Source organism: Martes martes (assembly GCF_963455335.1).
Source record: "Martes martes genome assembly, chromosome: 2".
Taxonomy (NCBI): domain Eukaryota; kingdom Metazoa; phylum Chordata; class Mammalia; order Carnivora; family Mustelidae; genus Martes; species Martes martes.
The window spans coordinates 111255203-111272917 of record NC_137889.1 but is presented as its reverse complement, the minus strand read 5'-3'; the positions used below and the strand labels follow the sequence as shown (position 1 = coordinate 111272917).

At 41.6% G+C, this 17715-nt stretch overlaps 1 protein-coding gene across 2 annotated transcripts in view; it reads right to left on the bottom strand.

Annotated features, from left to right (window-relative positions):
* Positions 1–17715, bottom strand: part of ALPK1 (alpha kinase 1) — a 120673-nt gene that overhangs the window by 18369 nt on the left and 84589 nt on the right. For both annotated transcript variants that reach the window (XM_080796261.1, XM_080796262.1), the window contains exons 5-7: positions 11264–11462; positions 2376–2435; positions 1005–1091 (exon numbers count right to left, since the gene is read on the bottom strand). In XM_080796261.1, coding sequence (XP_080652387.1) covers positions 1005–1091; positions 2376–2435; positions 11264–11462 — 346 coding nt within the window. The remainder of the gene's footprint in view (positions 1–1004; positions 1092–2375; positions 2436–11263; positions 11463–17715) is intronic.

Below are 17715 nucleotides of genomic sequence, written 5' to 3'. Positions count from 1 at the left end.
CATTCTATGTTAAAAATTTTCAAACACCTGGGGTGCCTGGGTGGCTCAGTTGTTAAGCATCTGCCTTCAGCTCAGGTCATGATCCCAGGGTCCTGGACTGAGCCCCGCATTGGGCTTCCTGCTCAGCAAGAAGCCTGCTTCTCCCTCTCCCACTCCCCCTGCTTGTGTTGCCTCTCTCACTGTGTCTCTCTCTGTCAAATAAATAAAATCTTTAAAAAATTTATTTTTTTCAGACACTTTAGTTTGCAAATTTATTTGAGCACCTGCAGCTCCTTCTTATTCTTCCTTTTTGTTGTTTTTTTTAAAGTCTTCTGCATTTAGGTGAGGAAAGGGCTTTGGGATAGACTAAGAAGCCCACAGGGCCCCCAGGGGCTCCTTCCTCCCTCCTAGCAAATCTCCTTCCCTCCTCTCTCCAGCCTATAGCAGAGCTTCTGCCCTGTGCCCCTCCCTCCTCAGACCCCTCCTTGAGACCACACCCCCAAACCCCCATGTTCAGGTTGCTCTGTCTGTGGGGACAGTGCTAGAAGCCCTCTCCTGGACTATTGGCAGAGCGCTCAGGCTTGCTGGGCCCTAAACAGCAGGGGCGCCGCCATGCATTTTAAAGCACAGTTAGCATTCTATAAATTTTGTTTGACAAGCTCAGGAATGCCCTTGGAGGAATGAATGGGTCAGGTGTCAGGGTGGTGTAGAATAAGGTGTCACTCTAGCACATGGAGGCCCTAGAACTGAAAATCAGGGGCCAGAAATAACACGGAGAACCCTAGGGCTCACATCACATTATACAACTATGTATTTCTTGAACAAAACTCAACAGAAAATATTTTGCTCTATTAATGTTCATAACACTCCTGGGATCTTAAATGTCATTTTCTTCTCAATAAGGAAACTCAGCAAAGTGGGGATTAGCAATGGTAACCAGATACATGAAGAAAATTCCACGGTAAACTCTCGCAACCAGCCTTTGTAAATAAGCCCCGAGGGTTGCGAATGTTTGATGACCGTACCTAGCTTTTGCAGAATTTGCCCTCTGATCTGTATGCAGACTGACTGCACCAGGACCTTGTCGCTTTCATTTCTGTACAGCCAGGTACCTACGACAAAAGAGAGGAAAAAATAAAAATAAATAAACTTATATTTATTTATTATTTTTATTTATTTATTATATTTATTTAACTTACTAAATAAACAAATATATTTATATTTTAAATAGATAGATAGATAGTTTTAGCTTTGAATTATCAAGGAAATAGCCTGGTGAAATGAAAGTATTTTCACAGAAGCCGTCATGAGCACATGTGATCCAGATTCAAGAGATCTTTTCTCTGCATTTAGGGAAAGGTCCCAAGTCCCGGCTGTAACCTATAAGGCTTCACAGAAATGAACTCCTGTCTGGTCTCCAACTCTCCCAACTGACTATGTCCTGCCACACTGACCTTGTTTGTGTGCCATATCATGGGGCCTGTCTCTTGCTGTTACCTCTGCCTGGGGTCTGCTTCCCTCTGGTTCCTGGGGACAACCAGCTCCTCCTTCCAGTCCATCCAAAATTGGTTTGGAGGTCGAGACTGATGGCTGCACATGCACTCCGAGAAGGTATGAAAAGGTTTTGTATTCATATAAGGAGCCTTTCTGAGGAGAGCAGGCAGGCACCTAAGCTGGTCCATTTGATGTGAGTAAAGAGGGGTGAGTGGCTTTGGTTTTTATTGTGATTAGGGTATGTGGGGCTGGGGTAAAATCTCCCACAAACTACTCTTGGTTTACTGATGAGTTGGTTTAAAACAAACCAAAAAACAACACCCCCACATGCCAGCCTGCCCAGTTGTGGGACAATGGGGTTGGGGGTAGGCTGGGGCTTGAAAACTGTCAGTGGTCAAACACCAAAAATAGAGTCAAATTCATTATTACACCCTCCTTGGTTCTGTGTCACATCACCTTCTCTGTTTTCTCCCTAGCTTTTAATCCCGTGTGTGTGTGGGGGGGGTATGTGTATGTGTGTGGTGTGGAAGATGGGAAGTATGCATTCCATAGGTTAGCGATGGTGGCCACAAATGAGGGGTGTATGGCCAATATCTGTATTCCGAAGTGCCTCCCCACTGGAAATGTCTCTAAGTTTCAAGGAGCTTGGGAACCTTGGATCCAAGCACACTGGGATTAAAAGTCTAGCGGAAGTTTTGTTCAACTTACTGGGAAACTTGTTGAATTTAATGCCCAGAAATTCAGGCAAGATATCTGAAGGTTTAAATGATTTGTTATCCAACTTCCAGGTAGTTCTGGAGATGTCTAGCGTACAGTAACTATTAGGTCATTCAGTTCCTTTTAAACTAGAACTGCGATAGGACTGCAGGTGAGAGTCATTGTAAGATAGGAAAGCACCTTACCCGTCGCTCCGTTGTTGTTTATCAGACTGCTCAGGATATACTCTGCTTTTAAAAGTTTCCCTGAAAAAGAAGCAACCAAGTGCTACACAATTAGTTCTGAACACATGCCTTCAATACTACTAGTAGTTTATGCTTTAAGATGAACGCATTATAACAGGGAACATAACCTGTCTTGGAAACATTCTATTTTAACATTTTAAGTCAGGAGTGATGGGATGGCTGTTAGTTAAGTGATGGACTCTTTTTTTTTTTTTTTTAAAGATTTTTTATTTTATTTATTTGACAGAGATCACAAGTAGGCAGAGAGACAGGCAGAGAGAGGAGGAAGCAGGCTCCCTGCCGAGCAAAGAGTCCGATGCAGGGCTCGATCCCAGGACCCTGGGATCATGACCCGAACTGAAGGCAGAGGCTTTAACCCACTGAGCCACCCAGGCGCCCCAGTAAGTGATGGACTTTTGATTTCGGCTCAGGTCATGATCTCAGGGTCGTGAGATTGAGCCCAGCGTTAGTCTCCCTGTTCAGCAGGGAGTCTGCTGTAGCTTCTCCCTCTCCCTCTGCCCCTCCCCTGCTCTCTCTCTAGAATAAATAAATAAATATTTTTTAAAAATAAAAATAAAATTTTAAATCAATAACTACATTGTACACTAAAGTGAACAGAAAGGATGAGATTTCCAGGAACTGGTAAGGTGGGAAGTTGTACAGTATCTGAAATGGCAATTAGATTTACACACACACTCATACACATATGCACTCATATAGAATAAGGTTTGGGAAGTAAAGGCAAACCCTTGTAAAATGTTATGTGTTCTTTTTGTGAATGACTTTGAAAGAAAGGAAAGAAAGAAAAGAAAGAATGAATGAAGGAGAGAAAGAGGAGAAAGAAAGAAATGAGGGAAAGAAAGAAAAAGAAAAGCACATTCTGAAATCATGACTTATTGTCTGATTAAAATTTATTCATACCAATGTGTTTAGAAAGAGAGCAATAACATAAAATATTTGTGTAAATGAATTTTACAAAAAAAAAATTTCTTCATCTCCTCCTCCTCCTTCTTTTTAATTTACTTGGCAGGGAGAGACACAGCTAGAGAGGGAACACAAGCAGGGGTCGTGAGAGAGGGAGCAGCAGGATTCCTGCCGAGCAGGGAGCCAGATGCAGGGCTTGATCCCAGGACCCTGGGATCATGACCTGAGCTGAAGGCAGACGCTTAATGACTGAGCCACTAGGCATCCAGGTATCTTTCTTCTTAAAAGTTATATTTTCTAATTAGGTTTTTAAAAAAGATTTATTTATTTACTTGAGAGAGAGAGAGCGCACATGAGCAGGGGAAGGCAGAGAAGAAGAGGGAGAATCTTTAGCCGACTCCCCACTGAGTGGGGAGCGCTCACCTGGGGCTTGATTCCAGGACCCTGAGATTACAACCTGAGTGGAAATCAAGACTCAGTTGCTTAATGAACTAAGTCACCCAGGTGCCCCTCTAATTAGGTTTTGCTGATAGCTAAGGGTGGGTATTTTAAAATATATTGATTCATTATCACCAAACTTGCTGAATGTCTTAATTCTAATAATCTGTGTATTTCTTGAAGTTTTTTATGTGGGCAATCGTACTTTCTAAAAATCCTGATGACTGTGTTTACTCATTTCTTTCTTTCTTTTTTTTTTTTAAGATTTTATTTATTTATTTGACAGAGATCACAAACAGGCAGAGAGGCAGGCAGAGAGAGAGTAGGGGAAGCAGGGTCCCCGCCGAGCAGAAAGCCCGATGTGGGGCTCGATCCCAGGACCCTGAGATCATGACCTGAGCCGAAGGCAGAGGCTTTAACCCACTGAGCCACCCAGGCGCCCCTGTGTTTACTCATTTCTAATCTTTGTAGCCCTTATTTCTTTTTCTTTTTTCATTGCATCGGGAGGACTTATTGGTCAGTATCAAATAGAAATGATAACAAGATATATTTTTTTCTTTACTTGATTTTAAAAGGAACATTTCTAGTTTTTCATCAGTAGTTTTGCCAAGGTTTTTGATTGCTTCCTTTTACTAGGTTAAGAAGTCTCCCCTTGTGCAGATCAGCTGATGGCCGTTCAGCTCCAAATTCACCCTTCATTGCCTGCTTTGCAATAATGGGACTGGACCTTGTAAATAGTTCTCCTTTGTCAGCTTTTTCATTAGAAGGTGTGGAGAGACACCACAAGGGGAGGCTGCTTCTCTTCCTGATTCAGTGGGCAGTTCTTGCCAGGCTCCCGCAGTGCGTGTCGCTTCTCCAGTGCCTGCCCCCCCCCCCCCCCCCGCGTTCCTGGCTTCTCCTGTGCCTGTATCCTCCAACACAGGTGGCTTCCCCAGCCCTTGGCTCCTCAGTGTGCGGAGGTCAACAGTGCCCAGCGGCCAGCAGCTGCCTGCAGCATCCTCTCAGGTGACTTCGCAGTGGAGTGGGGCCAGGGAAGGACGTCCCCCTAAATGTTCCCTCCTGGCATTCCATGAAGGCAGCCGTGTGGTGAGTTCCAGAGTGCCTCTCTGTGGGTGGCTTCCCCCAGCACCCAAGAAGGTGGATTTCCTTGGAGTTCTACTGACATGGAACCTCCTTGACTTCTCTGCCGTCCTGTAAACCATGGCTGTGCCTTCTCCAACAAGGTCTGGATCATAGTCCCGGTGTGCCTGGCTGTGGGGTTGGGAACTTTTTCTTATTCTCTATCTCAGTACAAGGGATAGCAGCTGCTCCTTATAACTGCTTATCCTGTATTCTTCAGAGTTCTCTTTACCACTTAATAGTAATCACTCATTAATCCCCTGACATAACTAATTACTCTTTATATTAAACTCTCCTTGTTCAAATTACTGTGTTGTTTCTGTCTCTTGAGTAGAACCTGACCAAGAACATCTCTAACTCTAGTTTATATTTTCAACCTAAACAAGATGAAAATTTTGTAAAACACTTCTTACATCAATTTCAGTGAACACATAGTTTTCCTGTTTATTCGGTCCAAGAGGTGAACTGGATGAATCAGTTATTACATTATTATTATTGTTGTTGTTATTGTTATTATTATTTAGTAAACTCTACCCACAAAGGGGCTTGAATGCATGAATGCAAGATCAAGAGTCACTTGATTGCTCTACCAACTGAGCTAGACAAGTACCCTTGAATGAATCAACTTTTAAATAATCAACCTTCCTTATATGTCTGGAATAAGCCTTCCTTGCCTGTATTGTATTATCATTAACTTAATACAATGTTGGTCAATTTGATAATATTATAAGATTTTTTGCATCTGATAAATTATGTAAGTGATACTACTATAAAATTTCCTTTTATTTTTATCTTAATTAGTTTGCATTTGCATTTACCAATTCTTTATTTATCATTGCTTTTTGAATCTCCTCTTCCATCCTTAAGGATTCAACTTTTTCTTTAACAAAATACATTCTTTAATGTGTGTGTGTGTGTGTGTGTGTGTGTGAGAGAGAGAGAGAGAGAGAGAAACAGGGAGAAAAATGTTTTGAGAATAATAAATATTTTTAGTCTTTGTCTGAAATGTCTATTTCATCCTTACTTTTGAATGATGACTTTGCTGAGTATAAAATTCTAGGTTGAAAGCTATTTCCTCTCAAATTTTTTTTTTTTTTTGTAGATTCCACTGCTTTCTGGACTCTGTTGTTCCTGATAAAATGCTTTATGTGAGTCTAAATATAGTTCCCATACACATAATCTGTCTTTTCTCTCTGTTTCCTTTAAGATTTTCTCATTGTTTGATTTTCTGTAGTTTCACCACACTATGTGTAGGTGATTTTTTTTTTTTTAAAGTTTGCTCAAGATTGGGTCCACCTCTTCCATGCAAAGACATGTTTTTTTCCAATTTCAGTCAGTCCTCTCAGAAGTCCTATTATACTTATGTGCTTTTTTCATTCTATTCTCCAAGTTTCCTCTTTCATATTTTCATCCACCTATCTCTATATGCTTCATTCTCAGTATTTTCCTTAAATATAATTTCCAACGCCATCACTCTCTCTCCTTCTGTTAGATTTGCTGCAGGATTGCATTTCAGGATGGTCAGTTAGGGAGTTAGAATACCTGAGAAACTAGTCCAGAATTATCTTTATTGGAAGGCTGTTACCACTCATCTGTAACAGGTAGGCACATATTTAGAATCTTTGAATAGCCCCTTTAAAAAAATTATTTATTTTTAAAGATTTTATTTATTTACTTGAGAGAGAGAGTGAGCCCACACATGAGAGAGCACAAGTGGGGTGGGGGGGTAGAGCAGAGGGAGAGGGAGAAGCAGGCTCCCTGCTGAGCAGGGAGCTCCATAGGGGACTTGATCCCAGGACCCCAGAATCATGAACTAAGCTGAAAGTAGACAATCAACTGAGCCACCCAAATGCCTCCTCTCCTCTCCTCTCCTCTTCTCTTCTCTTTTCTTTTTTCTTTCTTTCTTTCTCTCTCTTTCTTTCTTTCTTTCTTTCTTTCTTTCTTTCTTTCTTTCTTTTCTCTTTCTTTCTTTCTTTCTTTCTCTTTCCTTTTCTTTTCTTTTTTCTTTCTCTCTTTCTTTCTTTCAAGATTTTATTTATTTATTCATTTGAGAGAGAAAGAGCATGAGCAGGGGGAGGGGCAGAGGGAGAAGGACAAGCAGACTGTGCACTGAGTGGAGGGGCTCCGCTTGGGGCTCGATTCCACACCCCTGAGATCATGACCTGAGCTGAAATCAAGAGTTAGATGCCTAACTGACAGAGCCACCCAGGCCGCCCTGGAGAGTCCTTTGCTAGTCAAGCAAAGGTCTGGAAAACAGCAGCATCAGTGTTGTCTGGGAGCTGGTTAGAAATGTCGAATCTGAGGCACTGCCACATACCTACTGAATTAGGATCTGCACATTTAAAAAAAAAAGATTTATTTATTTTAGAGAGACTGAGAGAGAGAGTGCACATGTGCATGAGGTGGGGGGGCGGGCAGGGCAGAGGGAGAGAGAGAGAATCCTCAAGCAGACTCCCTGAGGAGTGTGAACCCCGATGTAGGATTCCATCCTGAGACCCTGAGATCATGACAGCTCAGGTTCTTACGTACAACTACTGAGCCACCCAGGTGCACTGGGTCTGCATTTTTAGCAAGATCTTCCAAGAGTTGATGAAGTTTGGGAAATGCTGCTATAATGAGAATTTTTTTAAGGTTTTATTTATTTAAATACTCTCTATACCCAATGTGGGGCTTGAACTCACACCTCCCAGATTAAGAGCCGTCTGACCAAGCCAGCTATTTGTGACTTTTCATCACTGGTCTGAGATGAGATTAAGTGAAAAATGGAGAGTGAGCATTTAGTAATTTTTATAACTTTTGCCAAAGTAATTTTATGACTCTTCAATCTAATAAATACTTTGGACTTAACAGTTGTATGTATTTTTGTTTTTATTTCATTTTACTAACGATCTATTTTATTGTATTCACCTCAGCTTAAGGAGTTTGTTTGGCAGCTGGTGTCTGTATTGGCACTTGAAATTCGAGAAGCTTAGCCACCAACTAGGAGAGCCGCTGGATGTTTGGCTCTCTCTAGCCTTCCTCATGTGGTTACATTCTTGCCGCCTGCAGATACAAAAGAGGAACTGAGAAGCTGTGTTTGCTTTTAAGCAATTCCCTATTAATTACTAAACTTTCTGACAACCACACTGCTTTTTAATTTCAATTGCTGTTTTTTTAAATTTCTTTTTTTTTTTTAAGATTTATTTATTTATTTTAGAGAGAGTATGCACATGTGTTTGAGGGGAGGGGCAGAGGGAGAGAAAGAATCTCAAGCAGACTCGGCACTGAGCTTGGAGCCCGATAAGGGGTTCAATCTCATGACCCTGAGATCATGACCTGAGTGGAAACCAAGAGTCAGCCACTTCACTGACTGAGTCGCCTGTATCTTTAAATTTCTGAAAAGTCTCTTTAGTTCTTCTTCAAAGGGTGAATTCATTTTCTTTTCCTGTTACATTCCGTTCTTCAAACATACTGTTTTTTAAGCTGTTTGAGTCTTTCAGGTTGTTCTATTTTTATGTTTTGTTTTGGAGGGCCATTTTTCCTATTTGTTGTATATACTGTTCTTCTCTCACATGTTTCATTTCCTTTTGTTGCTTATATGGTTTAACCAAGGGCATCTTCAGCAAGGATTATTCTCCTGTGGGATTCCAATGCCCTTGGAGTGTGGATCTTTTTCTGGAATATAGTTCCGTACTTGATATTCTGCTGGGCCCCCAAAATGTCAGTGCTGAACTAGTTTTTTGTTAATTATTTGGAGGGATTCCCTCCCTTCTGGATAGAGTAAATTCAGACTCTTCACACACATTTGACATAGTCTTTGGGTTTTTTGTTTATTTGGGGAGATATTTTTTGGCCTCTACCCCAGAGCTTGGATAGAGAGCAAGCTTTCTTGCCACTTCTCTGGGTGAGCTGGTGGAGCTGGTCAGTCACCTCTCATAGCTGTGCAAACCTTTAAGAATTTCCGCTTTGTGCAAATATTTCACTCCTCATGTAGTCCCACGGACATGTCTCTTGCCCCTACATGGAGTTTAAAATGACAATCCCTTTCCTTTGGACCATATCCAAGTGTAAACGCTTCTGCCCACAGTGTCATGAGCAGTAGACTACTGTTTTAAATTTGAACACTTTCTACGTTTCCAGCACTTAAAAAAAATATTCACAATATCTGTGTAATAGGAGATTATATGCTTACTTAATCCTCCATGTGAAAGAACTAAAAATTTGAACCTTTATCTCTAATTATGGCTTAAAAGGATTATTCTCCTTACTGGGCAGGCCCAGGATGTCCTCTGTTGTGTATGAAATCCATGTTGAATGCCCTGACCTTAGACGTGTGTTTTGGGTAGATACCAGGAAGGACTGAGTCAAAGGGGTAACAGTGCGACTGTGCTGTCCCCTCATATTACCTTCATTCCTCTTCCTTATTTCTCATAATATCATATCGTCCTCTCATTTCTCTATCCCAGGAGTCCCAAATGCTGAGAATGGAGACCTCTTCTCCTGTTACTTTCTTTACCAGGACACCACCGCTGCTCTAAGCCCTTGTCTCTCTCTTACTGTATGGGGAAGCCTAAGAGTTGTTTGGGAGGGTGCAAGTGGCACAGTCAGTTGAGCATCTGATTTGATTTTGGCTCAGGCCGTGATCTCAGGGTTGTGAGATCGAGCCCTGCATTAAGCTCTGAGCTCAGTGTGGAGTCTTCTTGAGTTTTTCTCTCCCCTTAACTCCCACTGTTGCGCTCTCTCGCTCTCTCTCTCTCTCTAAAGTAAATTAGAAAAATAATAGAGTTGTTTGGGGGAGAAGTTCACAAAAATCACTTAACTCTGAAGCTGTGTTTGTTTTCTTGTGGCTCTTTTGGTAGTATCTTTGAGGAAAAGACAACCCAACCACTGGGGACTAAGATTTCAGATTTTATCTTAGACATATGGCTCATGAGGATATCTAGGCTTACTTGTTATCACAGTTACAAGCATGAGAGAAACAACACAACAAACAAGTGAAAAGATCAGTTTGGCTGTGCAAAGCAAAGCTATCAACACACCCACTTACCGCTTGACCTCAATTTCCATGTCACACTATAGCAAATCCATATATCATAAAATAGGCCACATCGACTCTATTCCAAGTTCTAACTGAAGAGAACCAATGCTAGAACTCTGCCTGTGCACGCCTGGCCTCCATCATTCTGTTCTCCCTACAGAGCACCCTGCACACACATCATGACCATCTGATGTCATCCAAAAGAAGATGAGTTGTTATGTTTCCCTCATACCCCAAACTGTATAAACTCCAAACACTGTAAAATGTCCGAAATCAGGGATATCGGAAGGAAGAAAGTTTTCCCAAGTTCAACTCTGTCCCTGCGGTTACTCTAGAAAAGTAATAAACACGGACACAATTTATGCACAGCTGCGAGAACTTGAAAGTGAATGAAGTTGGGCTTTTGAAAAGTAAACCTTCACAAGCCCATTTCCCTCATGCCCTTTTATCTCTGTCCCTCTCTGCATCCAACAATTGTCCCATTTAGTATAGTCAGTACAGTTCCTTTTCAAAGGAAATGGAGTAAAGATATTTTAACCCCTTGAAGACCAGACTTATAAAATCAGTTTTAAAAATGAGCCAGTCCTGTTTCTGGGAAGGGCAGATTTGCCTTCTACTTTTGTCCTGTATTCTTTCACTCTTAGAAATGAGGATGGCAGGCTACACATTTCTCAACCTCATGGTTATCAGTAATTTAAATAATTCAAAAATCCTATAGAAGTAAACTTCACTGTAAGACATAGCAGGTCCTTTTCTCCCTCCAACCCCCCTCTACAGTACTTCCTAAGTTAGAACGTCAGCCTCATTTTTCATTTCATTCAAAGTGACAGAAGGAAAAAAAAAGATACTTTAGGGCCTAATCAGGTACTGTACCGGTGTCCCCAGTGATGGAAAAAACCCTCGGATTACTTCGGTGGGTTTGTCAGCTCTATTGTCAGCATAGTCAAGTGGCTGGAGACAGGAGAACTAAGAGAAAATAGTCGAATTTTAATCTGCTTTTTAAAGGCTCTTGGTCAGAAGTATAGCAATTCAGATACCCCTGTTTGAAAGCAGCAGGACAGATTTGTTAGAAGACAAAAGCTCCAATTAGTATTTTCCACACCCTTTCACAATTTTCTCTACCGCTTTTGGCTCTGAAACCCTTTATGCCAGGCCTTTGTGCCGGCGGGAGGCGGGTGGAAGGGCACCTCGGAGGGCCGGGGGCGGGGAGAGCCCGCGGTTTGCAGAGCCGGCCCGCCCGCCCGGGGCCCGCCGGCCTCCCGCCGAAGTCAAGGAGCCCCGGAGGGAAGGCGAGCCCCCGGCCGGGCGGCCCCGGGGCCCCGGGCCGGGAGGGCCGCAGAGGGGAGCCTACCTGAGTTGACCGAGAGTCGGGCCTGGCGAATGACCACCTGCGGGGCAATGGGCGTCGCGGGCCGCAGCTTGTGGAGCCCCTTGGCGACCTGCAGGAGCTCGCCCGAGACGTCGAGCCCGTACAGGAAGCGGTCGCTTAAGAACACGATGGCAGCGGCGGTGGCACAGTCGCGGGCGAGGATGGAGGCTTTCAGGGACGCCTGCGGGAACATCCCGGGACGCAATGAACCGCACGGAGGCCGCGCCCCGCACGAGAAGGCCGCCCTGGGACCAAGCTTAGTCTTCTAGGTTTTTGGTTTTCTTTTCTTTTCCTTCCTTTCCTTTTCCTTTCTCCTTGCTTGCTTCCTTTCTTCCTTTTCTTTCCTCCCTCCCTCCCTCCTTCCTTCATTCCTTCCTTTTCCTTTCTTCTTTCTTTCCTTTCTCTCCCTCTTTCTTTCTTTCTTCCTTTCTTCCTTCATTCCTTTCTTTCTTTCTTTCAGTCAAAACAAGAATAACAAAACCTAGAACTAGGGGAAGAAACCTACTTTATTGGGCAGCCGAACGGAAAGAAAAAAAAAATAAATAAGGAAAATCCAAGTCAATTGTGAGATAAAACCTTTCTTTGATTTTGTTTTCCCCACTACATTTCTGAAACTATACAAGGGATAAATGCATATTTCCTGTCATTGGAAAATTCAAACAACATGAGGTAAAAATGAAAAGTGCCCCTTAGTTTCCTGACTCTTTACCTGATGTTTTCCCCTCCTCTTCCCCAATCTCATTCTCATTCTTCCTCATCATGGTTTCAGGGCAATCCTTCTAGAAACTTCTACCCTCTTGTGTATATTTAGACATTAATGGGTTCCTTGTCTTGCCTTGCTCTCTCCCCTTTTCCCTCGTTTTCTCTCTCATAAATGAGATTACACGAGACCTATTGTCATGCCGATTGCTTCTTTCAGTCATCTTAGCATCTAGAAGAGCGTTATGCATCAGTTCATAACACTCTGCTTCACTTACTGCCTACATTTTAATTAAGAAGAAATATAGAATTTTAGGAAATATTTTAAATTTATCTTGTATTTAGTTAATGAATAAAACAAGAAAAAGTAGAAAACAGGCATGGAATGAAATTGTAACATAGAGTGAGAAGTAGAGATAAGCAAGGCAGACTTGAATGGGAAAACATCATCTTTTGATCTCCAAGGTGTTATACTCAAGATGTTCAAAGTCATGGAGCCAATGGCACAAATAAGCTTCCCACTCGGTAGTACTTTCTCCATTTGCTAAAGTAAATCAAGCAGTGCTTTCTGAGCATATTGGTTCACATGGGAAGCCCAAGAAAGCATTGCTCATTTTCCTAGCACAATGTTACTACACAAAGCACTGCTTTCTTCACTACGTAATCCTAAGTACTTACAATTATTGAGTAAAACTAGACGTGGGGCAGGTTGCTAAGTGCATTACATGTACTAATTCACTCACTCTTTACAACGATCCTAACAGGCAGATTCTAGTAATACCCCCATTTTACAGATGGGAAACCTGAGACTCATAGAGGTTAAGTAACATGCCCACCATCACATGATCTGTGACTAAGAGGGGAGATTTGAACACAGGAAGTCTAGGTCCAAATCCCACATGTTGAAGTCCCATGTTGTACCGACTTTATTTTAGGAAAACAGGAATTGGATATCAATTATCTGATACTTGCAGTAATGCCAGTAAATACCAAATACGTAATCGGTCTTGTTACAGTTGCTGGTCTGAGCATTATTTACTTTAACGAACTGAAACGAAAAGACTATGTATTCAAATTGGTAGAGAGGAATCTCTGCTTTTCAAAATCTGCCTGGAACTGTTCTTTTGGGTTTTAATTTGATACTTGTGTATCTCTGAGTAAAACTGGCCTAAACTTTTATATTTGGCCCATTCCACAGTTCTATCGATGGTGCTGATAACAGGATTTGAGTTTTGGTATTTTGGTATACTTGTGTGCTGTCTATAGCACTGTAGGTAGAACATAACATATATTTATAGGTTTTCATCCATCAGATAATGCCTACCAATAACCACCACAATAACCCCTCTATTTTCACACTGATGCTTTCTTAACTCGTTAAGGCTTTTAAGCTATCACTGTGTTTATTAAGTCTAGAAAGTGATCATTTGCATTTGTATTTATCCTTTTGTTCAAACTGATCACTGTTCTCATTGTGATAGAGATGCCAATTATTAAGGCGGTGGTGGGGGTGGGGGGATGGGGATACCTCTTCTCTCTTCTTGGTGTTTCCTTCCATGTGAAGGGAGCTGGCTTACTGTAGCACTCCTGGTCTCTACTCCTTTACCCACTCTGCCCCAGGGGAGGTGGAATGACTAATATGACTGGTAAATTTGGGAAGAAGAAACAGGCATGTCTGGCTTAGCTCTTCTCTTTTTCCTTGGGGATGGGCTGTCTAAGGGAAACAGAATACTCTACTTTTGTGTATCAAAAGTCTTATCTAGAAAGCCACACTATATGTGGGGTTCTGCTTGCCCTTGTAATCCCTGTGACTGAATGGGGATGTCTACATAATTCTGGGATTCAGCTAGCAGACCTCCTGTGGTCTAATAATGAAGCTATATCTTTCAATTTTGCCTTTATCAGAATTAATGGTAATGTTTAACCTCTTGTCTTCTAACTCTTGATATATTTCTCAATTTGCTCAGAATCCAGGAGGGAAAGAATCCTAGATGCTCTCAAGGATCCCAAAGTTAATCATGGCCTAATATGCCATAATCCTTTCTAAGGAAAACTGAGCTGCCCACAGTTACTGATTTTGAAACTGGCGTGTATTTTGCTACTTGTCCTTGACTCCATTTCCCTACCCCACCACCAGCTCAAAGCTAAACTGGGAGTACTCATCAGATCCCTGGTCTCATGACTCTGTGGCCTGGCTTGAAAAAAATGAACTTTAAAATCTGAACTAAAAAACATAGAAAGAATGGTAGGGTAGAAAGAAGCAGAAAATAGAATGTAGCTAAGTCACACTTATGGGCAGCCACAGACTGAAGATGGAAGAATGATGGCTCTGAATCTAAATGCACCTGTCATGAGTGCCATTCTTAGAATTCCAGACCTCCTTGATTGTTCCGTTATGTTTTCACAATAATGTACACCCTATTTTGTGAATTTGCTTGAGTGAACCTCTGTTCCTTCCAATCCAAAAAAAAAAAAAAAAAAAACTAAAACTGAAGTGTTCAAAACTTCTATTGAGAATTTTCAAATTTTAAAATAAGAACTAGTCAGTCAATTGCCATTCATAAACTGTAAATTCAAATGGAAAGGAAAATTTATGGTTTTATGTATGTCTGGCTCTGTTCACTGAGGCTGGTCTCTGGTCAAGAGTCCTTCCTATGCTAAATACATATGACACAGTCCTTCAGTTTGCAACTTCATCTGTTATCTGCAGAACTTGTAGCCTCTTCCACCACTAGGCTTCCTAAAACTTGTGCTTGGAAAGAGCAATGTTACTGCTCGTCGTGACCGTGTATCTTGCAGGGTTCTCAGCAAACGACAGTGAGTTCCCTCTCTTTGAGGTTGCCGTTTGGTGTATGTGTGAAGGTCATTTCTGCTCTCCCTTCTCACAGGTGCCCCACTTCAGTTTCCGGGTAACCATATACCTACTTGGGATGCAACGCTTAGTGACAGGCTATTTTCCAGAGGTGATTCTTGATCCTTACCTCTCTGATAAAAATGGTTTCCATTATTATAGCACCATCTAGTTCATGAAAAACATTCACAGACATTATCACATTTAAATTTATAGTAACTATAACATCTAAGTAAGGTAAGGAGACTGAAGTTGAGAGGTTAAGTGACTTGCCAAATTTACAAAGCCCAAGGGGTGCCTGATTGGCTCAGTGGGTTAAAACCTGTGCCTTTAGCTCAGGTCATGATCCCAGGGTTCTGGGATCGAGCCCCCATATTGGGCTCTCTGTTCAGCAGGGAGCCTGCTTCCCCCCTGCCCCCCGCCCCGCCTGCTTGTGATGTCTGTCTGTCAAGTAAATAAAATCTTTAAAAAAAAATTTACAAAGCCCAAAGGGTCAGGGTCAGGCAGGAACCCAAGACTGTATCTTTTTAAAGTCAATTTTCTTATTGTGGTAAACAATGAATAACATAAAATTTACCATCTTCACCATTTTCAAGTGTACAGTTCAGTAGTGTTTAGTATATTGTTGTGGAATAGATCTCAGAACTTTTCCATCTTGCAAATATGGAAGTCTTTCCCGATCAGACAACTTCCTTGCCCCACCACAACCCAGCCCCTGGTAATCACCATTTTACTTTTTATTTCTATGAATTTGATTATTATAGGTAGTTCAAATAAGTGGAATCATATAGTATTTGTCTTTTTGTGACTGTGTCTTTTTGTGATAATTTCATTAGCATAGTGTCCTCAAGGTTCATCCAGGCTGTAGCATGTGACATAATTTCCTTCCTTTTTAAAGCTGAATTATTCCATTGTATGTATATTCCAAACTTTGTTTATCCATTCATCTGTTGATGGACATCTGGGTTGCTTTAAACTGTTGGCTATTGTGAATAGTGCTGCTAAGAACATGCACATGACAATATCTCTTCAAGATCCTGCTTCCAATTATTGTGGCTATATATCCAGGAGTGAAATATATGGATCATAGTGTAATTCTAGTTTCAATTTTTTTTGAGGTAGCTCCAGACTGTCTTCCTTAGAGGTTGCACCATTTTACAATCCCAACAGTGAACAGAGTTCCAACTTCTCCATATCCTTGGCCAACACTTGAGGAACACAAGCGTATTAAGGGTCAAGTTTTCTTCCACTTTCTCCCTATGGTCTGATCAAGGTGATTTTGCTCAGTGACTAACCTGGGCATAGGAAGCTGGGTCTTTGGAGCAAGGGCTAAACTTGTCACTCACTGAATCCAAACTGCGTTTAAAGAAACCATATCCTTTATTATGATGAGCAAATTCTAAAAGGGACAAAAAAAAATTGAAAAGAACATTCTTCTTATGAATTTAAAAGTAAAGTAATGAAAAGAAAACTTTATAGGAGATGGCCTTTAATTTCAGTGTTTTGAAATTCTCTAGTAAAATTTGGTACCATGAGAGCAAATGATGAGTTGGTGATTACCTGGAAATTATACCAGCAAACATTCTTCACACTGAGCTGCAAAGACACTTTGCAAGTTCAGTGGAAACTTCTATGAGGTGGTCTTCCTGACTTGAGATGATTAATCTTCTAGGTGTCTGGGTAGGCCAAGGGGGTCAGAGTTCACAGAGAGGGCTGCACAAAGCAAGAAGTCCAGAGATCTGAAGAGGGTTTCTTGGATTTTCAGCAGAGCTCATGCATGGAAAGACACCACCCAAAGCTGGAGAAAGAACCACCTGAAAGGACTGGTGGAAACAGTCCCCAGGTTTCATGTAGGACGTATGTTTCCACCAACCAGAAAGGAAAATCTTGTTGTTCACATGGCATGGGGTAGAGTATTCCAAAAGGTGTCACTTCAATGGTGAGACAAAATCAGAATAAGGTGGCTCTTGGGCCAATCTAAAAGTTTAGAAGCAAGCTTGAAAAAGATCAAACGATTTCCTAATTTGATTGAATCCCAAAACAAAGCTCAAGGCTATTTGTAGGCTCACAGAGTACCCACCATCCTATGCAGTGAAATTCACAATGTCTGGCATCCAGTCAAAAATTACCAGGCATGAAAAGAAGCCCATATTGCAAGAAAAATAAACCAACAGAAACTGACCTCAAAATGAGTTGTTATAACTGTATTTCATCAGTTCCAGAAGATAGAGTAAAAGGTGGAATTAAAAACATGGGAGGGAGATGTAAAAATGATCCAAATCCAACGTCTAGAGACTAAAGAATACATAATGTCAGAAATGAAAACACAGATATCTGAGTTTGTTTCCTAGCTGCCATTCGTTTGCCATGGCAAGTTACTTAAACTCTCCTACTCTCAGTGGTTTCCTCTGTGAAATGTGGATAATATCTATTTGCAGTGCTGTTTTGGATTAGAGGAAATGTGAGTTGAGTGCTCAGCACAGAGTGGGTTGCTTAATAAATGACAGGGAGCACGGTGGGGGAAAAATAGGGAGAAGAAGTCAGTTCATGCATTCCTACTCTCCTGCATGGCAAAAAAGACAGGCTCTGGAATAAATGTCAGTGGACTTTTCAATAGAGTAGAAAGGAAATAATAGATCAAGTGTATAACCTCTCTAAGGCTTATTTCTGAAAATGGCTCAGCCTCTAATTTCTTTTACGCTCCTTCTTCTCTCCACCAACTCTGAGGAGCGATGTTACCAGAAACTGAGAAAGAAGGAGGAAAATGAGCAGGCTTTATGGCAGTTGGTGAGGGAAAGCTGGTTCCTGAAAGGGGGCCTTCTCAGCACGTGCGAGTTGCTTTTGGCTGTCGCCAATGGAGGAATCCCTCCCCGAGCACCTGTAA